Source organism: Cebus imitator, unplaced genomic scaffold, assembly GCF_001604975.1.
Source record: "Cebus imitator isolate Cc_AM_T3 unplaced genomic scaffold, Cebus_imitator-1.0 Scaffold309, whole genome shotgun sequence".
NCBI classification, from domain to species: domain Eukaryota; kingdom Metazoa; phylum Chordata; class Mammalia; order Primates; family Cebidae; genus Cebus; species Cebus imitator.
In genome coordinates, this window is record NW_016107624.1 from 1,868,757 (window position 1) to 1,890,925 (window position 22,169).

The 22,169-nt window shown below is 52.7% G+C and overlaps 1 protein-coding gene across 10 annotated transcripts in view; it reads left to right on the forward strand.

Annotated features, from left to right (window-relative positions):
* LOC108285860 (DAB2 interacting protein) overlaps positions 1-22,169 on the forward strand; it is a 213,462-nt gene that overhangs the window by 98,356 nt on the left and 92,937 nt on the right. For 9 of the 10 annotated variants that reach the window (XM_017503334.2, XM_017503329.2, XM_037729521.1 and 6 more), the window contains exon 2: positions 10,852-10,955. In XM_017503334.2, the coding sequence (XP_017358823.1) occupies positions 10,852-10,955 (104 nt within the window). Of the gene's footprint in view, positions 1-10,851; positions 10,956-11,013; positions 11,092-22,169 lie in introns of those variants that run through there. The other variant, XM_017503336.2, reaches the window with a different exon arrangement.

The following is a 22,169-nucleotide window of genomic DNA, read 5'->3' on the forward strand; positions in this document are numbered from 1 at the left end:
TTTTTTTAATGGAGTTTCACTCTTGTTGCCCAGGGTGGAGTGCAGTAGTGGGATCTCAGCTTATTGCAAACTCTGCTTCCCAGGTTCAAATAATTCTCCTGCCTCAGCCTCCTGAGGAGCTGGGTAGCTGGAGTACAGGCATGTGCCACTATGCCCAGCTAATTTTTCGTGTGTGTGTATGTTTCAGTAGAGACCAGGTTTCACCATGTTGGCCAGGCTAGGCTGGTCTCAAACTCCTGACCTCAGGTGATCTGCCCACCTTGGCCTCCCAAAGTGCTGGGATTACAGGCGTGAGCCACCGTGCCTGGCCAGATCCACATTTTCTAACTGGCCATTTGTATTGGGTCTGTTTTCATGCTGCTGATAAAGACATACCCAAGATGGGAAGAAAAAGAGGTTTAATTGGATTTACAGTTCCACATGGCTGCGGAGGCCTCAGAATCATGGTGGGAGATGAAAGGCACTTCTTACATGGTGGCAGCAAGAGAAGATGAGAAAGATGCAAAATCAGAAGCCCCTGATAAACCATCAGATCTCGTGAGACTTATTCACTACCACGGGAACAGTATGGGGGAAAACGCCCCCATGATTCAAATGATCTCCCACCAGGTCCCTCCCACAACAAGTGGGAATTATGGGAGTACAATTTAAGATGGGATTTGGGTGGGGACACAGCCAAACCATATTGCCATTTGGGCTGTTGTTGATTTTTTATTTTTATTTTTTTGAGATAAGGTCTTGCTCTGTTTTGAAGGCTGAAGTGCAGTGGCCTGAACACAGCTCACTGCAATCTCCAGCTCCTGGGCTTAAGTAATCCTTCTGTCTCAGCCTCCTGAGTGGCTAGGATGACACATATGCGCTACCACACCTGGCTAAATTTTTAACTTTTCGTAGAGACGGGGGTCTCACAGTGTTACCCAGGCAGATCTTGAACTCCTGGCTGTAAGCAGCCCTCCTGCCTTGGCATTCCAAAGTGCTGGGATTACAGGTGTGAGCCACCACGCCCAGGCTGCTGTTGATTTTAATTTGTTTTGTGATTTTTTTTCTCTTCCTTCTATTCTTTTCTCTTCAGATGTATTCAGCGAGTACAGTTTGTACTGAGTCATATCACCTATTTCTATTTTAATGTTACTATTAGTTTTGGGAAATCTTAATTACTTTTCATTCAGGAAATGGTACAGTCATCTGTTTCCACTCATAGCCCATCCCCTTCTCCAAAGGGAACGTCTGATAGCAAGTCTCTGACTACCGTGTAATATGATATTTTTCTATGTGAGTAAGTGCAGGCACATGTAAACAAAGTAAAACATCTTATAAATCACATAAACAGCAAGTGTATTTCAACTTAAAGGGTCCATAGTAAGTGTTACCTTTTTTTTTTTCTTTTTGGAGACAGAGTCTTGCTTTGTCACCCAGGCTGGAGTTCAGTGGCACAATCTGGGCTCACTGCAACCCCCACCTCCTGGGTTCAAGCAGTTCTTGTGCCTCAACCTCCCAGGTGGCTGGGATTACAAGCATCCATCATTATGACCGACTCATTTCTGTGTTTTTAGTATAGACGGGGTTTGTCATGTTAGCCAGGCTGATCTCGAACTCCTGGCCTCAAGCAATCTGCCCACCTTGGCCTCCCAAAGTGCTGGGGTTACAGGTGTGAGCTGCTGCACCCAGCCAGCCTTACTTTTTATTTTGAAAGAATTACAGATTTATAAGCAATTGCAAAACCAGTATAGAGAAGTCCCAAGAACCCAGTTTTTTCTGATGGTTGCATCTTACATAACTGTAGGATGGATCCTCCAGCTGCGATGCCGTCTAGCCAAAGACCCACCAAGAATACACCTCTAGTTGAATAAGTTGCATTTATTACTCATTGCAGTGAAGGAGGTTGGTCACATGCCACGGGGCATCTCAGTAAGAGTGCGTTAGGAAGAATCTAGTATAGGATTTGGGTTTTGGTTGGGTGATTTGGGGGAGGTTGAAGGAAGTGGGATTCACGCTAGATGAATCGCATTCACTGTCAGAAGGCAGAGGCAAGTCTATAATTGCGTAGCTTGAGTCTTAACCTCCAGGAAGAGGAGACTGGCTTTGGGGGGCTAATGCTGTAATTGGTATAGCAGCAGCAGTTACAGATTTCAGCCGAGAGAGGGTGATGGTTGGTATTTTATGGATGGCACAGTGAGCTTGTCTTTATGGGTTGCTTAGACAAAAATTATGAAATGACCTTGTTTTGTCTCATTTTATCATAGCCTCAGAGTCACCTTGTCTGAGGGTGTATCTTATGAGATTATGTCTAAAAGGAGAATAACGTGCCACAGCTGTGTATGCCAAGCCAGCTTCCAGATATCAGGGGCTTTTTTTCCAGATCTTTCGTGTACATTGGCACCATGCGTGCTTTTAGTTCTCTGCCATTTCATCATGCCTGTAGATTTGAGTAACCACCCCTGCAATCAGCATCCAGGACTATTCCATCACCACAAAAACTTCGCTTATGCTGCCCCTTTAAAATCACGCTCACCTGCCTGCCCCGCCCCGCCCCCACCATCTCTAACCCCTGGCAACCACTAATCTGTTTTCCATCTCTATTGCTTTATCCCTTTGAGAATGCCGTGTACATGGAATCATACACTATGTGACCTTTTGATACTGTTTTTCCTCGCTCAGCATAATGCCCATGAGACCCATCCAAGTTGTCACGTGTAACAATAGTGTGTTTCTTTTTTAGGGCTAAGTAGTATTCCATAGGGTGTGTATTCGCTTTCTCTAACTGCTGTAATGAGTTAAAACTTAGCAGCTTAAACAACACAGGTTTTTAATCTTACATCTCTGCAAGTCAGAATTCTGGCATGGGTCTTGCCAGACCAAAATCAAGGTGTCAATAGGCTGCATTCTTTTCAGAAGGCTCTAGGGAAAAACCCATTTCATTGCTAATTCCTTGCTAGGGAATTCAATTCCACATGGTTGTAAGACTGAGGTTTCTGTTTTCTTGCTGGCTATCAGCTGAGGGCTGTTCCCAGTTTCTAGATAGAGCCGCCCACATTCCTTGGCTCGTGACCACCACTGTCTATGTCAAAGCTGGCAACAGCAGGGGGAGTTCCTCTCATGCTTAGAGCTTCTCCTGCCTCTTTTCTCACCACATTTCTCTGATTCACCTTGTTGCTTCCCTCTTCCACATTTAAGGATGCATGTTATTGGGCTGGGCACCGTGGCTCACACCTGTAATCCAAGTACTTTGGGAGGTCGAGGCCAGCAGATCACTTGAGACAGGAGTTCGAGACCAGCCTAGCCAGTATGGTGAAACCCCATCTCTACTAAAATTAGCTGGGCTTGGTGGTGCACGCCTGCAATCCTAGCTACTTGGGAGGCTGAGGCAGGAGAATCAGTTGAACCTGGAAGGCAGAGGTTGCGGTGAACTGAGATTGCACCACTGCATTCCATCCTGGGTGACAGATCGAGACTCCGTTTAAAAAAAAAAAAAAAAGGTATGTAAGTGGATCGCACACCATTTCCTTTTGCAACTGATTTTTTTCACTCAACGTCATACTTCTTAGTATTATTCATGTTGATCTCTGTAGCTCTAGGTCCTTTGTAGTGCCATTGTGTTCTGTGTGGATAGTGCCCTCTCTCTTCCTTGCTGTGTGATATTCTATTGAATGACTGTTCCCCTACTGGTGGACATTTAGGTTGCTTCTCACTTTTCGCTACTACAGAGAGTGCTGTGGTCAGTATCTTTGTGCAGATCTCCATGTGTGCAGAATGAGGCAGTTTTCTGGACTGGATGTGTAGGAGGGAAGGTTCCGGCCCTAGCACATATGTGTTGTCGGTTTCTATTGGCTATTGTCTAATTGTTCTTCAAACCCTTTTCACTCCACCAGCAGTGACGAAAGTGTTCTGTGCATCTCTGCCAACATTTGGGGTCACAATTCTTTTTAATTTCTAGACTGGTTTCTTTTCCATTTCTTTTAATTAATTTCTTTTAAATTCTGGACTGGTCTAGGACCTTTTCAAAAGGTATGAAATGGCATCTGAGAGTTTTAACTTGCATTTGCCCGATCACTGCCGAGGACACAGGGACACCCCTGTCCAGCACCACCTCGTTCTACACTCTTGCCGGCTTCTTTTCTCCTGACTAGAAGTAGAGGTTGCTGCCTGTACCTGCTTTTAAGCATTAAGATCTGGGCAGTGCAACCCGACAACTGAAATTTGGTGTCTTGTCTGAAATTACAGGATGTTCCTCGGGCCGCCGTGTTTCCATGGGAACAAGTAACAGTCATCCTTCATGATTAGGTGGTATCCATGGCAACCAAGCCAGCAGCATTTGAATGAAACCGATTTTATTTTATTTATTTTTTGCAAACACATGAAGGTTAAAATGTGCTTCTCCAGCTGTGGCTTCCAAGAAGAGTGGCTTCCAATTGCCTGGTAAAATGGAGACCCTTTCAACCTCCTAGCGGAAAGGGGATCCAGGATCACCTGGTCCCACGGCATAATTTTGCAGACTAGGTGACCGAGAGGTCACATAGAGGTCACACAGTGAGTCTGAGCCGAGGAGGAAAGACTCCTGGATCATGCTTGGAGGTCTAGGGCGGACTCTTAAGAGATCGGCTGGGTCCCCCTTCCTGTGATCTATCCCTAGGAATCCACTTTCATACTGTGTGGTCTTAGCTGATTCACTTAACCTCTCTGGGTTTCTACTGGCACCTGCTGTGGTGCTAGACCTATGGAGCCATGAGGCCCAGGCCTCCCAGTGTCTGTCTGCCCAAATTAAAAAAGATTTGCTACAAAATCAAAGGCCAAAGGCAGCATGCTGGGGTCTAGGACCCTGAGCCTGAATCTCCAGGGTCCCAAATTAGGACTCAGTGTCAGTTCCCTGGCTTCTTCTCCTGTGTAAAATAGAGGGTATGTGTGTGTGTTCACTTGATGCTAAGTACTGCAGATGGCCACTGCTCTTCCTCCCTGATTCACTGGATTGATGAAATCAGCTCAGAGAGGGAAAGGGGCAGCCATGAGTCACACAGCAGAGTCAGGGTTGAATCCAGGCTTCTGGTGTCAGCCTGGCTCCTTGTCCAACCTCATGTTCCATGTCCCCTCCGCCTTCTCTGGTGCTGGAAGTGAGAGTTTGAGGACAGTTTAAGGGACTGTCAGCATGTAGTCTTGCTTCTTCCCCGGAGGACTTTTAGAGGAAGTCAATTCTGCTTTTCGTAACTTTAGTTTCCCCATCTCTATAGTTGTCCTGTGGGACTGCATTTGAAAGGGTCCAGAACACGTCTTCTCAGCGGGGGCGAGATTGCCCCCAAGTGGGCAAAAAGTTGGTTCTTGGGCTGGAAGATGAAAAAAAAGCTTTCTGTACAAAGCCCAATATACACACAGTACATAAAAGATACTGTATCATATCATAGATATGATATTAAAATTTTATGGAGCGGAAACTAGGAAAAAAGTATCTAAGAACTTTTAAGGGACAGTGACAATGAGAAAACATTGAGAAACATGGGTCCAGAACCCAGCCATCCATGTGTTTACTAACTTTGTGTTTAGAGCTTATGGCAGGTGGCTGGCTCCATGGGGAAGGTATGTGGGGTGTCAGGTCAGAAGAGAGCCTGGCCTGGCCCAGACTCTGCCCTCGATGTTCATTGTGACGACGGGCACATCACAGCTCCTCTCAGGGCCCGGTTTCCCCATCTGTGGGTAAGAGAGTTCTGTCCGATCAGCTCTGTGGGTGACTCCCTGGCAGTTGAGCTCCTGCCTGGCAGATCAGTTTGGGGTCTGGAGAAAAGCAGGTGGCGCTCAGACTATGGTGATGACAGGAGCATTTAATAGAGGGCCTGCTTGTGAAGGTGTGGGCAGGCCTCGGGAACTACAGGGGCAGTGCAGGACCCAAAGCTAGGGATAGCAGGGGCTGCTTCCCTGAGGCCCTTCGGAGGAAGGGAGAGCATGGTTGCTGGGAGGCAAGGGTCCAGAAGACAGGGGCCTCCTGATGGTGGCCGGGACTTTCCGTGGAGGAGGCAGGCAGTCCTGACGCCTCTCCTCCTTCCCTTCGTCTCTTGCCAGGGTTCCTCTTTGGCCAAACCCCATGAAAGCGGAGGGCCTAGAAACTCAGATGATAGTGTCTATACAGGCCAGTGCCGGAGCAGAAGGCAGTGTGCAGAGAGGGGGAGAATAGAACCAGGGGCCATGCAGAAGATACCTGGGAGGGTGTCCCAGCTTTCCCTCCAGCTTCGTATGGAGTGCAGGCTTGCCCTGGGCGTGGGCTGGGACACTGGGGAGGTCAGGGAGGAGAGCCAGCCACCCTGTGCAGGCGGGAGAGTGGGCCCCTACCCCTGCCCCTCAGGCTCTTTGCTGGCCTTCCTACCTTCTCAGGTGGAGGGGGTGTAGCCAGGGCTTCTGAATGGAGGTTTAAGACTATTTTGGGAGCACTCTTTGCTATAGACGTGTAGAGTTGGGGGATTATGCACACATTTCTTTCCTTCTGGTCTCAGCTTCGTCATCTGTCAATGGGAGGTTGGAGCAAGCAACCTCTGAGAGCTTCCTGGCCCAGACCCAGGAGGCGAGAGGCAGGATTCTGGGCATGGGTGTTGGTCTCAGTGGAAAGACATCCTCACTGGCGTCTGTGTTCTATCGGGACTCCATGCGCCTCTTGCCTACAGTGGCAAGGTCCCCCCATCCAGGAACGTGTAAAGCAGTGGCCAGGTGTGTGTGTGTGTGTGTGTGTGTGTGTGTGTGTGTCTGTGTGTGTGTGTGTGTCAGGAGAGAGAGGGTAGTTCCTGGAAGCCCTAGCTCCTGTTGTCCTGGTGATCCTGAGACCCTTGTGGGGCAGCCTGACTCTGCCAACCAGGTTCCATAACTGCAACGGGTACCCCATAGTTGTTGGTTTGATAGATGAACCTTGACTGAGCACTGCGGGGTGCCTGGCTCCGGGGAGGGGTGGGAAACAGACAAGCCGTCCTCCTGCCGAGACGCCAAGTAGCAAGTCTGCAGAGCTGACTGATGTGCGGTGTTGTGAGTCATTCTGCCTAAAGCGACCTGGGCGCCCCCAGCATTGCCCCAGAGCTCAGAAGATGATAGTTCCCGCAGGAGGCCGTTCCAGGAAAAGAATTCTAGCGAGAGGGGAGAGCATGGGTAGAGGTGTGGAGGTGGGACATTCCTGCATTGTGGCAGGTCCAGCAAAGAGGGTTAGCAAGAAAAGGAGCCAGAGAGTGTGTGGGGTAGAATGGCCTTGGGTGCCAGGGTGAGGAGTCCCTTCTCTTCATTGAGGGCATTAGAAGCAGTCAGGCTCAGGGTCCCAACTGTGCCTGGCACTGCCCATCTCCCACTTCTACTGCTCTTCATGGAGAGGTGGCGGAACCTGGGGGTCAGCCTCTGGCTAAGGTTGGCATTTCAAGACTGAGCCCTGCGTACCTCCTAAGTTTTGGGCCCTTGGCTGGGTGGTAGGACCCACGGGACTCAGGGCTGAAGGAGCCATGGACTTGATTCGGACACACTGGCCCTCATTCCTGCCCTGGAGCTCAGTAGCTGTGTGACCCTGGGCTGGTGACTGCACCCTGAGCCTCAGCTTCTGCTCTGGTCATTGCCAGCTTGGCTGAGTATAGCAGGAAGGACATAGGTTATGGGTAGACAGTGCCCCGGAGGGAGGTAGCATGTGCTGTCACAGAACACAGGAGGATGCCCCAGGTGGGTAGTGCGAGGGGGTGAGAGACAAAGGCAGCCGGGGAAGCATGGGAAGAATTTTCCTAGCGAAACCTCCAGAAAGAGTGGGTATCCCTTGAGTGTGACTAGCGAGATTGTGGAGGAGGAGGACTGAGGACAGCTCTAAGTAGGAAGCTCCACACGGGAACAGCAAGGGCCTTAAGAGACGGATGGTGCCCAGCTGAGGAGGAGCCACGTGGGAAGGGAGCTTTTCTGGAAGAGGCGCCTGGGGCTGGATGGTCTGGAACTGGAGGTCAGCGGGCCTGAACCAGTCTCAGGATGGCTTTGCCTGCTTGGCCATGGGCCATGGCTCAGGAGTGGAGCCTGCCTGGGGGAGGGCCTCAGCTCTGTCCTTCTGTCCTTCTGTGGACTCTTGTCGATGTGACTGCGTGGAAGAAACAGCCTGGAAAGTGCATGGTGCCCTGGCCTCCTGTTCTGCCTTCTGGAAAGCCTGCTCCTTGTGTGAGCCCCATGTCACCTGTCCTGTGTGTGTCCCTAGGGTGAGTTTGAGAGTGTACACATTGGAGTATCTGCATGAATAGAAACATGCGCGTGTGTTTATCCGGGCATTCCCTTCTGACACCACACCCGTGTGTGTTCACACCTGCCAGCGGAACCTCAGCCCTGCCCTTTCTCTTCCCTGTGAGTCAACAGGTCTTTCCCAGGCACCATCCACGCACCGGGCTCCACGCAGGATGCTGGGGAGGTGGAGATGCAGCCAGCTTAGGCGTGGGCGTTAGGAGTTCTGCAGACAGGCGCGTGCGCATGCACACACACACACACTTGTGCACATACACACACACACTGCAAATGAGAGCGTTGAGAGGAGACTCAGGTCTAGCTATTGCTACAGGAGCCAAAGGGAGGCAAGAGCGGGAGGTAGAGGGCATCACCCAGGCTCTGCACCAGGGCCTGCAGGATGGACCAGGCTGGGGGAGGGGAGCAGGAAGGGAGTCCTCTGTTGGGGCCACCTCTGGAGCAATGGAAAAGAGGCAGCTGGCGCCACGCTGTTGTGGGGTCATCAGTGAGGAAAGTGGCCAGGTTGGCAGGTTGGACAGACGCAGGAGGTTTTATGTAGGTGTGCTCAGGCCGTGGCTAAAGGTTTTCAACGAGCTATCATCATTTTAGAGTCAGAATACTTCGGCTGGGCACCATGGCTCACACCTGTAGTCCCAGCACTTTGGGTGGCTGAAGTGGGCAGATCATGAGGTCAGGAGTTCTAGACCAGCCTGGCCAACAGGGTGAAACCCCATCTGTACTAAAAATACAAAAATTAGCCAGGTGTGGTGGCGGGCGCCTGTAATCCCAGCTGCTCGGAGGCTGAGGCAGGAGAATCGCTTGAGCCTGGGAGGCCGAGGTTGCAATGAGCTGAGATCGTGCCACTGCATTCCAGCCTGGGTGACAGAGCAAGACTCTGTCTCAAAAAGAAAAAAAAATAAGAGCCAGAATACTTCATATTTTGAACAACCCAGATTCTCAGCTTCTCTTGAACCATGGACACTATGGCTGCCCTGAGCCCCTCCTTGCGATGCATAGCAGTAACCAGTTAGTGCTGAGTGGCTGGCTGCTTTCCTGGGCTCTGGATTTCCTACCGGCCTCTGTAGGCCTTCCAAGTTTGTAGGCCTTCCAAGTTTGTAGGCCTTCCAAGTTTAAAGCCTCTGGAAAAGAAGGTCTGAACTGGAAGGCAGAAGTCACAGATTCTCAGGTTTGAAAAAACTTGGGGGCTGACACACTGGCTCAGCCTTGTCATCCCAGCACTTTGGGAGGCCAAGGTGGGTGGATTGCTTGAGGCCAGGGGCTTGAGACCAGCTTAGGCAACAAAGGAAGACCCCATCTCTACAAAAAAGTTTTTAAAATTAAGTAGGTGTGGCGAGGTGTACCTGTGGTCCCAACTACTTGGGAGGCTGAGGCAGGAGGATCGCTTGATCCTAGGAGTTCTAGGCTGTGGTGAGCTATGATCACATCACTGCACTCCAGCCTGGGTGGAAGAGTGAGACTCTGTCTCTAAAACAAACAGAACACTTGAGAGGTCATACACACTCCCCCAATGTGGCATCCCAGGAGATGGCTCAGTTATCTCTCTGCTTGTATGCCTCCAGTGACAGGGAGCTCATTACATTACAAGGAGTGGGGATTTTGGGGAATCTTTTTCCCCCTTTTCTTTTTGAGACAGAGTCTCACTCTGTTGCCCAGGCTGGAGTGCAGTGGCACAATCTTGGGTCCTGGCAACCTCTACCTCCCGGCTCAAGCAATTCTCCCACCTCAGCCTCCAGAGTAGCTGGGACTCCAAGCACACGCCACCATGCCTGACTAGTTTTTGCATTTTTAGTAGAGAGGATGTTTCATCACGTTGGCCAGGCTGGTCTAAAACTCCCAGCCAGGAAAACAGACAGACCTCAGGTGGTCGTCCCGCCTTGGCCTCCCAAAGTGCTGGGATTACAGGCATGAGCCACTGCACCGGGCCCTTTTTTCCCCTTTTCGAAAAATTGTGGTAAAAGCTGTACAACATAAAAGTTATCATTTTAACTATAGTTTTCAGTGTGCAATTCAGTGGCATGAAGTCTATTTGTAATGTTGTACAAGCATCACCACTATCCATTTCAAAAAGTCATCACTCTTTGCAGAAACTGAACCATTAAGCAATAACTCCTTATTCCCTGTCTCACCAGCCTCTGCTAACTTCAAATCTACTTTCTGTCTCTATGAATTGGCATCTTCTAGATATTTCATATAAATGGGATCATACACAATATGCCCTTTTGGGTTACTCAGTGTCACGTTTTCAAGGTCCATCCACGTTGTAGCTTGTATCAGAACTTCTTCCTTTTTAGAGCAGAATGATATTCCCTCACGTGTCAATACCATGTGTGTGTCTATTCTGTTGATGGACCCTTGGGGTTCCACCATTTGGCTTTTGTGAACATTTGCAAACAGGTATTTGAGGACTTGTTTTCAATTATTGTGGGTCTATACCCAGGAGTGGAATTGCTGGGTCATGTAGCACTTGTATTTTTAATTCTTGGAGGGACCACCAGACTTTTCGATGGTGACTGCACCATTTTCTAGGGACCGGTCTGTCTGTTTTCCTGGCTGGGATGGGCGTGGCAGGAGCCTCTAGCTCTGCGGCCTTGGCTGTCCTGGTTCAACCTCTCTCTTCCCCTCTGTTGGCAGAGTCGCCTCAAGAAAGGCCGGGCTCTCGGCGCAGCCTGCCCGGCAGCCTCTCCGAGAAGAGCCCCAGCATGGAGCCCTCGGCCGCCACGCCGTTCCGGGTCACGGTAACTATCTCTGCGTCACCACCACCGCCACTGCCACCACCATCACCACCTCGCCCGGGGTGCTGCTCTGTGACCCCGCGGCCCCCCTTCCTGGAGCCTCACGGACCCGGAGAGCATCCGGCCTCCCTTGCTCTAGGTATCCGATCCCTCAGCTGCTCCCCTCTCGGTGGCTCAGCCCTGGTCCCCGGGGGCCACATGGGGGGTCCCATCCTGAGAGGGAGGGGGCAGGTGGAGGACAGACAGCACTGAAGGCTATGGGCCTAGCACTGAGCTGGCCCGGGAAGAGAAGAGGCTCAGGTCAGTTTAGATAAATATACCCTTGGTGGGGGCACACACACTGTGCTTTGGCAACCCTGAAAACATGCACTGTTTTCATTCCCACATATTTTAACACCTCTCGTGGCATACCATAATTTAAATCTTTCTTGGTGGTACATAAAATAATGCTGTATCTTACAATTGATGATGGCTTAGAACCAACAAAACTCAGTATATATATTGTAGCTATTGAATTGAGTGGCCCCCACCAACACGCAGACTTTTGTGTTTTTCTTGAGATGGCGTTTTCTCTTGTTGCCCAGGCTGGAGTGCAATGGCAAGATCTCAGCTCACTGCAACCTCCGCCTTCCGGGTTCAAGCAATTCTCCTGCCTCAGACTCCTGAGTAGTTGATATTACAGGCATGCGCCACCACACCCAGCTAATTTTTGTATTTTTAGTAGAGACGGGGTTTCACCACGTTGGCCAGGCTGGTCTCGAACTCCTGACCTCGTGATCTGCTTGCGTCGGCCTCCCAAAGTGCTGGGATTCCAGGTGTGAGCCACCGCGCCCTGCCACACACAGACTTTTTGAAAATTACAAATCTAAACAACTTTATGGAAACAGAGCCCAGTGACCTTTAAAGTTTGACTATTTATGCCCTTATGCATTGCTGTGCAAACACGTGCACGCGCGCACACACACACACAACAGAGTTGTGGGTCCCTTCACTCCCTCATTCAGCAAGCATTACTCTGTACACCTCTCTCTAGCACTGTTTCAGGCACCAGAAACCCAGAGATGACATAGACACATTCCTTTCCCCCAGGGAGCTCAGGTCTGTCGGGCAGGTGCATGTCAGAAGGTTGGTTTGTTCATTCATTCACTCACCAGTTTTTCTGTCATGCCTGCTATGTGCGAGCAGAGGAAAGAGGGTTCTGGGTGGAGGGAACAGAGAGTGTGAAGGCCTGGCTGTCACTGGATAGCATCATATAGGGGATCTAGGGGAGCTGGAAGTGACTGGCTGTTCCCAGTGGGTTGGGAGGAGGTCCTCGGGAGCTTACATTTGAGCTGCAACTCGAAGGGTCTGTAGAAAATGGCTAGGCAAGGACAGAGAGAGGGGGACTTTGGGGGAGGGAGAATAGCGGTTGCAGAGGTATGCTTTGCTTGCCATAGGGCTGGCTCCTCATCATCTCAGGAAGCTGAGGTTCAGAGAGGTGAGATTCTTTAGCTGGTGTCACTCAGCTCCTGAGTGACAGAGCCAGGCATGGGAGCCAGGACTCCAGGACCTTTATGTTTTGTGTCCTTTTCTGGGGACCTTGGTCCTTAAGGGATGTGAGTTGAGATTCTCTTCTGGTCTGGGTGCTGGGACCTGGGGGGGACTGGAGAACTCAGAGGTGGGGATCTGGGTTCAAATCCCAGCTCTTCCGTGACCCGTGTGATCTCAGTAGTCACTCAGCCTCTCTGAGCCTCGTGTCCCTGACAGTAAGATGTGGAATGACAGCCCTTGCTTGGCTGTGGACTTGGTGAATGTGGTTGCCCAGGTCTGACCCATGGTAGGTGCTTCAAGGATGAAACTTATCATTACCATCCGAATCAGGTTTCCATTTTTGGCTGTAAAACAACAGTAAAGATCTCGAAGCATTGGGGGACAGGCAGAGTACAAGGTGTTTGGGGGAAGGTCAGCGGTGAGCCTGGCCTGGGCCTTGGGGATAGACCCGCACACAGACCCTGTGCAGGGCCAGAAGCACCCCCTCCCTCCCCTAGCCCATAGCACAAGCTTGCTCACTCACAGGCTCCCAAAAGCTACGTCCTCATGTGCTCAGCTGACTTCTGCTCTGTGTAGACCCCCGAAGGAAACTGGGAAACATGGTTTTGCCTCGGGGAGGCAGGGGAGATCCACAGGATGTACTGGGATAACTGCCACCTTCACTGCCATTTCAAACCCCGATGGCTGAATGTCAGCACCTCTTACATGCGTGCGCCTTTGGGAGAATCAGTGAGTCAGGGTATAAGGTCTACAAGGCTCATCCTGTCCACCTTCTCCATGGAAACTGAGGCCTGGGAAGGGCTGGACTTGTCAGAGGTCACCACCCAGCTGACAGCGGTTCAGGAGCCTGGGTTGTTTACACCCTCACAGCCCCCCTTCCTCGTTTGTGAGTCAGCCAAGGACCTACAGCCACTCTGCAAGGTGTTGAAGGTTCAGTGTGAGTCCCGCCCCCACCTCTTGGAAACCATGTGACCCTGGGAGAGCCTCAGTTTCCCCTTTTGTGAAATGTGGGGGATGGACTTTGTAAGGCAGTGTACAGTTCGGGCATACAGTAGGTGCTTAAATGTTCTGGTGCGGTGGCTGAGAGAATGGACCCTAGAGAGTCTGCCGACCTGGGATTCAGCCTCATACCAGCCTTGTGGCTCGGCCAGGAATGGAACTTTGCTGCCCATCTGGGACAACACTCTCCCTCCTATAGGGAGAGTTGGAGGGTGGGGGAGTGGCTTTCCAGGACCACACAGTGCTGCGAGGCTGGCATGTGCCCCGCAAGTGATAGGGGCTCTGAATGAGGATAGGGGAAGAGGCCTGGTGTAGATGACCAGAGAGGCTTCCTGTGCAGCTGTGGCCGTCAGCTCTCAGGCTCCTGAGATTCAAACCCAGGTTTGTCTGCTCTGTGCCAGCAGCGTCTCCTGGAAGGGAGGGAGGGGAAGGTGGCAGGCAGCAAGCTGGGCCCTGGATCTGCATAGACCAACAGTCAGGCTGGGTTTGGGGGATTTACATGCACCCACCCAGCTTCCCCAGGCCCTGGGCCCCCCAGCAGCGATAGCGTGATGTTCTCTCTCTCTGCTGCCTCCATGGCGGAGGAGCCATGGTTTGATTCGGGAGGCAAAGAGCTGATGACTCTTCCTGGCCTCCCCACCAGCTCCTCGGCCTGCCCCCTTCCCCAGCCCCAGTCTTCCCTGTTGCAGGCAGGGTCCTCCCTCTGTCCCTCCTCTGCGCTCCCCCCTCTCCATCAACCTTGAGGAGCGCTGGCAGGTCCCGGGTGTGGGAGGTGGCAGAGACTCTGGGAAACTTGACAGCCAATTGATTCCTCCTCGGGAAGTTGAAAGTGGAGAGTCGTGTTTGAAGGTTTAGCTGAAATTAGGTCTCAGGGCTATTTTTTGCGAGATGGAGAAAGAGAAGTGTCAGGGAGGGGAAGGCCCAGGAGGCTGGCAGAAACTGCAGATAAACTCAATCCTGGATTGATTTCAGATGCTTCTAGGAGCAGGTCTTTGGTTTCTTTCAACAACTCACTTTCATTGGGTGCCTGGCTGTGCACCTCCTGCGTAGTCCTGATGCTGTGACAGAACAAGGCGCAGTTATCTCTGGCCAGGAAGGACAGAGAATTCTTAGAGGAGGGACTTTTGGGGCTCGGCTTTGAGGGTTGTATAGGAGTTCGTCAGGAGCCAAGGGAGAAGAGTATTTCAGTTAGTGAAGTGAATAGAAGCGAGCTAATGGCCTTGTGTGATTGGAGTGCTGGATGGGTTGAGGGCCTGGCGGGAAGGGTGAGAGGTCTCGGTGCGTGAGCTGAAGGCTTTGGACTTTCTCCTGCAGGACACAAGAGCCACAGTGGATGGTGGCTGTGAGTGGAGCTAGCAGGAGACCTCTGGTGTGTGGACCCCAGGCTTCCCAGCTTCTCACGCCCCCTCTCACTCCTGCAGCCCCCCGCACCCTCCCCATGTTTCAGCTGTCTTTCTGTCACACAAACACCAGAAACAGGCATGCGAACGCAAACATGCAAGCTAGTGGGTGACCCTCCCGCCTATGTCACCATGGAAAGGCTGTTGGAAATGATCTGGTTCAACCCTTCCCTATACAGAGGAGGGACTGAGAATCAGAGAGGGGAGGGTCCTTTCCTGAGGTCACACAGCGTGTCTGGGGCAGGGCCTGGAGTTGAGCCCAGGTCTCTGTCCCTCTCCCCTCATCCAGTACTCCTCACCCCTTCCTCCTTCCTGGCCTCTCCTCCCAGCTCCAGGAGGTCAGCCACCCCATCTGAGCTGAGCCCCTCTCCCAGCCCCTATCACATTTCCTGGGAGGAATGCGTGATCTTTGGCCCAGCTGCCCCTGAAGCCCCCTGACAGCTCCCTCCTGCTCATCTGCACACTGCCCCCTCCTGGCCACCAGGCCCCAGCTGCAGAGGGACCCGCAGTTTGGACTGGGGGCTGCCTAAAGGAGGGACACAAGACTTGAGGTCCAGGAGGGGCGTTCTCTGCTCCCTACAGAGTTGACCTCACTGCCCCCCATCTGTGCCCTTTCCAAGCTACACAGGCTCACGGTGGCTGTTGGGGTGAACAGAAAAGCCAGCTAGGCTCATAGATCAGAAGAGGCAGGTCTGTCCCAGGGTATATGGGGAAACTGAGGCCAGGAGAGGAGCGGCTTGCCCACGATACTTACTGGAGCTCCCGTCACTGGCCCAGGCTGCTGTGGGTCCATCTCAGATGGACGTTCACTTGGGACAAATCTATGTTTGTGGCCCATCAACCAGCGGAGGGATGTCAGCCACGCAGCCCTGGCTTTAACAGGGTGGCAGTGCTGGACCCCTGGGTGGGGTCCCACCATGGGCGCCCCAGTTTTCTCCTTGAAGTATGAGGAGTTTGCTCAGTTCTGCTCTGTGAGCCAGAGTCTCCTGACCCAGCATCCGGCGTGTATTCAGCAGATGGGCGGGGTGGTGGGAGAGCAAGCCCCGTCCCCTTCACCCTCACCCGCTCCATCCCTGCCCTTCACGGAGCCTGATTGGTATTAAACTATTCAAACTGAAAAGGGACGTCACTGTCATTTTGGTCTGTGTCTGCCTTCTGCAGGGGGCATCACCCTTTTCTGCAGAGGGAGTGTTGGAAGGTGGGACTCATGAGTTGTCCAGGGTGGCCAGGGCGGGGCAAGGATGGTCCTCGGGGCAGGGGTGTGGGGACAGGGGGTCTTGGAGCCTCTTGAATCTAAAGGCAGGCCAGTCTGAGGCCTGGGACAGAGGTGGGACTGCTGCAGTATTGGTAGGGTAGAGAGCTGTCCCCCCACCCCATTAATAAACAGGAAGGCAGTTTCGTGAGGTCCATTTTACAGCTGAGGAACCCAGGCTCAGGAAGGGGAAGGGCCTGCCCTCCTCAGGTCTGCAGCGGGTGGGAGGCAGGGGCGGGAGCGCAGCTCTGGTCTGTGAGTCTCGCCGCGGTGTGAACAACTTACCTTCCTCTCGCCCTTTGCCTTTCTTTATCCTTTCTTTCAATAAATTTTTCATCAGCACTGTGTGTCAGGGCCTATGCTGGTCATTGAGGATAAAATAGGATGAAAACGTAGTTGCTACCTGCAGAAATACAGAGGGGTTAGCTGGGGCTTGGTGAAGTCATTTCTGGGCAGGCGAAGGGGAAAGGACGTTCCAGGCAGCTGGGATAGCCCCTGCACAGGCCAGGACATGGGAAACAGCTAGGAGCAAATGACAGCAGGAACAGAAAGCAGTTTGGAGGCTGAAATGTGAGGAAGTGGCTGGAATGGAAGCAACAAGAGATCCATAGTAGTGAACAGAGCAGACGGGATCTGAGGCCATATTAACAGGAGTATAAGGTCCTCAGCAAGGGAGGTGAGGTGGGCCAGAGCAGGCCAGAGCAGACATGGAGTGTAGCATACTTGACCAGGCTGGAAGAGATTGGACCTCCTTCAGTGGTCAGAGACCAAGACCGGGTGGGGATCCATCATGGAGTTCGGGGGACAAGCAAATCACTTTTCTCAAGCACGTTCTCAGGAGCCTGTTCCACCCCCTCAACATCTGTACTCAGAATGCCCTTGCGCAGGGGCAGGGGTAGGAGCCCACTTCAAGGAGCCCTGGAATCTCCTGCCTCCTCCTGGCAAGGGGCAGCTTGGCTTGGGCAGCATGAGTGGGGGATGGAAGTGAAGTTTACAACATAGCCTCAGTACCCCCTCCTCTTCCTGCCCTGGGGTCTTCCAAACGCATGCATCGGCCATCCCTGCAAACTCCGTTTCCCCAGCCCTGCTCTTAAGCCTGCTGGGCAGCACAGAATCAGATGAACTGGTTGGTTCCCATTGAGGTGTAGAGGCTGCCTCCCCAACCCCTGCCTATGTCAAGTTCAGTGACGGGCAGGTGGCATGCTCTGTGAGGGCCTTCCTGCCTCTCTTCAAACCTACTCGGGGTCGTGGGGCTACAGTGCTGGCCCCTCCCAGGGGTAGTCCCCCCGCCCAGGGATGGAGCAGGATTAGAATCTTGGCTCCGTTCTGTGGGATGGCTCAGACAAGTTGCCTCACTCTCTTTCCCTGTCTGTAAATGGGCAGGAACCCCTTCCCACCGGGCAGCGGTGGGGACTCAGTGCCTGGCACAAGGGAGCATTCCCCAATGTTCACACCGGCTCACCTTTCTTGTGTGAGGGGTACACCTCCTCCCCACATTTCCCCCAGAATCCCAGGTAACTGGACAGATCCCTTCCCCTTCCACACCCCTCTGTCACGGCCCCAAAGCAACATCACCCCTGGCTCAGTCCTGGCGCTAGAAGGTGGAGAGGGGTGGAGGAGTTCCTAGGGGACCGGAGACCAAGTTCTCAGGTGGCAGGTTCAGATGGAGGTGGAGGTGTCTGCGCAAGGCGGTTTCCCGCCAGTTGGGGGCAGCAGAGGGCAGCGAGTGGACTCCTGGGTGGCTCCCCCCAGTGAGTGTTGAAGTCCCAGGGGTTTGTGTGTCCGGGGCCACAGGGAGCAGCCCACTGTGCTAAACAAATGCAGAGCCCACTGCTGGGGGCTGGGGGCAGCTCAGGTCTGGGACCATCTGTCATGGCTGGGCCTGGCATGACTGACTGTGCCATCTGGGCTTGGGTGGACCAGAAAACCAGGGCTTCTGAAAGGGGACCCTGGTCAGGGACACTGGATGGAACAAGGTCTGGGGAGGAGACAGCTGTCCACGAACAGGAAGGGCACAGGGTGAGGTGGACCAGCATGTGATCTGCCAGGCAGGGCCGCCGCACTGTGGTCACCGGGCTGGGACCAACAGACACTCGGTCACTGCCACCCTTGGGTGGGTTGCAGGCACCTGTTCATCTACCACTGCTTTGAGAGGGGCAAGGCAGGCATTGTGGGAGAGGCAGGGTGGTGGTCAGAGCTTGCACCCCAAGTCCCACTGGCCTGGGTTCGAACCCCAGCTCTACCACCTCTGCTGCCTGTACAAGGGGGGTTTGAATCTTGTTCTGTGCAGTACTCTGGGTCAGGCCCTGTGCTGAGCACTTTCTGAGTATCAGCTCCTTTAATCCGTACAACTTGAGACTCAGGTAACACAAATCTCTGTCTTTGAAGGTGACAAAATCAAGACAGATGGGGAGTGAAGAGTCAGCTGAGGATGGCTCCACTCATGGCCCTGGGTGTTGAAGTTCTCACAGCGCCTGGCCCATGGCGCACAGCCCAATCTTTGCTAGCCAGTGTTGTTTTCCTCCCCATCTTACGGATGAGGATATTGAGGCCCAGAGAGGGGAGGTGTATGGTCCTGGGCCACATAGCTGGCAGGGACAGAACTGGCATTTGGACCCCTGCCTTCTCTTGTTCTGCCCCTGCTTTGAGCAGGCCCAGCCCCCGGGGTCAGACACCCCGGGTAGGAGAGAACTGCTCTCCTCTTGCCGTGCTGCCCTGTGGCCCTACAGGTCCTCCCCTTTCCTGGGAGGTGGGGGGCACCTGCATGTCAGGGGCAAGACTCAGATGCCTTCCTTTCCCCACCTCCTCATGCTATGAAAATGAAACGATCAAGTGGCATTTTGGTGGGATTGCAGACATAATTATATCTGAGTCGCTGGGTGGGAATTTTTTCCCAAGCCAGGAGGCCCTATGTGGAGGTGGCAGCAGTGGCATCTGTTTCCAACACAAGGCTCTGCATCGGGATGAGTAACTTCTCCTGTGGAATTGCTTAGAGAACGTCTAAAACGAGCTGAGCTTGTTACTCCCCTGCTCTAGCACCTTAGATGGCTCCCAGCAGGGTGGGGGATCCAGTTCCCAGCCTGGCATTCAAGCCCCCAGGGCTATCCCAGCTTTCATGTCTTTGTATGGACAGGTCCTTCCTCTTCTCCTTCCTCCTTTCTCCTTCCTCCTTCCTCCTTCCTCCCTCTCCCTCTCCCTCTCTCTCCCCCTATTTCTCTCCTTCTTCCTCTTCCTCTTCCTCTTCTTCTTCTTTCTTCTTTTTTTTTTTTTTAAGACAGAGTTTTTTTGCTCTTGTTGCCCAGGCTGGAGTGCAATGGCACAATCTTAGCTCACCACAACCTCTGCCTTCTGGGTTCAAGCGACCCTTCTGCCTCAGTCTCCCGAGTAGCTGGGATTATAGGCATGCACCACAATGCCTGGCTAATTTTTGTATTTTTTTAGTAGAGATGGGGTTTCTCCATGTTGCTCAGGCTGGTCTCAAACTCCCAACCTCAGGTGATCCACCCTCCTTGGCCTCCTAAAGTGCTGGGATTATAGGCATGAGCCATCGCACCCAGCCTGTGGACAGGTCCTTCTACCCACAATTCCTCCCCATTTCTCTGTCTCCAGAGCTCATTAGTGCCACCCAGGGCTCTGTCCAGGCTGCAGAACACCCCACCTGTACACACTCTGTGACGGACACTGTGACTTCATTATCCATCACATCTGTCTCTCCCACCAGACAGTGGTCACCTTCTCAAGGACAGGGACTGTTTCTGATATGTCTGAACTCCTGGCACTGGGGCAAGGCCTCACCTGTGACAAGCTCGTGAGGAGCTTGTGGAATGAGGGTGCATGTGACAGAGAGAGACAGGGAATAAATGAATTAAATGGAGTAATTGCAGGGTGAGCAGGGAAGAGGGTGAGCAGTGACCTCTCCACTTCTGCCAGCCCCACACTGTGTGTCTGAGGTCAGAGTGGCCCCCTGCCTTGGGAAGACAGGTCAAGACAAGTGACCCAGCCCACCAGAGGCCCAATGAGGACACCAGCCCTTGCCTTGAAAAGTGCTGGGTGTGATGGCTTATGCCTGTAAGCCCAGCACTTTGAGAGGTTGAGGCGGGTGGATCACCTGAAGTCAGGAGTTCTAGACCAGCCTGGTCAACGTGGTGAAATCCTGTCCCTATTAAAAACACAAAAAATTAGCCAGGCATGGTGGCACATGCCTGTAATCCCAGCTATTCAGGAGGCTGAGGCAGGAAAATCGCTTGAATCTGGGAGGTGGAGGTTGCAGAGAGCTGAGATTGCACCACTGTACTCCAGCCTGAGTGGCAGAGTGAAACTCTGTCTCAAAAAAAAGAAAAAGAAAAAGAAACTGACCTTGAATCTACCCCATACCCATGGGCCTTCTGAGGCCAGGACTCCCAGGTGAACCTTGGCCTGCAGATGGTAAATCAACCAGGAGGAGAAATAGCCTATAAAATCCTCTCCCCAAATGGTACATTTTGTATTCTGTAGTGAAAAGTGCTTTTAAAAGCACTGCTTACTCAGGTGGATTTATGGGGTTCCCCCCCCCACTAGCGTTTACTGGTCCTCACGCCTGGAGCTCCCTGGGGTTCTGTTGTTTCCTTGGTGGCTCTTGGTCCAGGGAGAGAAACCAGATAGCACCTGTTTCCTGCCTTGCTGCCCTGGGGCCACCCTGGCCAGCTGGGTGCCTGGAAGTACAGGGGGATCCTACCCAACTAAGCCCCCTGTGGCCCTGCACAGGCCTAAAAGTTCCGCCATTAGTGCCCCTTTGTGCCTAGAAGATCCTTCCCATGTGTTTTTCCCCACAAATGGGTCACCAGGGAGGCATACCCAAGCTGGAAAGGATGTAGAGATCAGCTAGACCAAATCCCTTATTGCACAGCAGGGAAACCGAGTCACAGAGAGGCTCAGGTGCTGGCCCAGTGCCTCAGTCCAGTCATGGAGTCACGTGAGAGCTTTATCTCTGGAGCAATCTGTCTGCGTCGGACCCAGCCCTGCCGCTTCCTGGCCGTGTGGTGCTGTGCAAATGAGTTGCCCTTTCCGAACTTCTGTTCTCCGTCTGCACATTGGGTTGTGAGAATTAAACAAGAGAAGTCATGGGAAGCTCTCATACAGTGCCTGCAGCCTAGACAGGGCTTACTAAATACTTCTGACTAATTCGCAGCATCGTGTTAGAAGAGCCCTCATTAGCATCAATAGCAGAGCTGGGTTTTGACCCCAGAGTTCTAGACTCCAAACGTGGTTTTCTTGCACACAGAGGATAGGATAGGGGAGTTCTGCTGGGGAGTGAGCACTGAAGTCAGCAAGCCTCCCCGGGAGGACTGGCCGGGACCTCAGTGATAGGGCGTGGAGGCAGGTGGAGACAGTACAGACCCAGCTGCAGGGGTGTAGCTTCCTGGTGGAATCGGCTTCCTTGCAGCCACGTGGTCCTGGGTGTCCAGCTCCCCACCCCGAGGCCAGGGCTGGCTGAGAGCTTAAAGAGCTGATGAGGTGTTTGTAGCCGTCCAGACCTCTGGGACAGGCTTATTATGCTAAGGCAAGTGTCAGCTGGAGGATTTATGGGACAATGAGTCACTCCCTGGCTGCTCTGGTAGTCACATCCCAAGCTGAGACCTTGGGAATGCGTAACTGGTTTCTGTTTGCCGATGTCTGCTCAGTCCTGGGCACTGGCAGATACCAGGAGGGCCCTGCTGACCTCCGCAGCTCCCCTCCCAGCTTTACCTGTACCCTTTTCAAGACTGGATCCCCTCTTTTTCCTCCTTTAGACTCTCAGTGTTCCTTAGGAGTCCCCTTTACTTGGGTGTCCTCTGCACTGGGGAAGGGATGACAAGCCCAGGCTCAGGTGGTAGTGTGTAACTTGGAGGCTGGAGGGACCTGTGGTAACTCCAGGGGCCTCCCAGGGCAGCCAGACTCCCCACTGTCCTACTGCCTCCTCCAGCCAGTCTGCTTAGATTGCTCCCAAGTGAAATCCTTTTGAAAAGCCCCACAGAGCACTTTCTCTGTTTCCTTTTATATCATCAAATATGTGTTAAT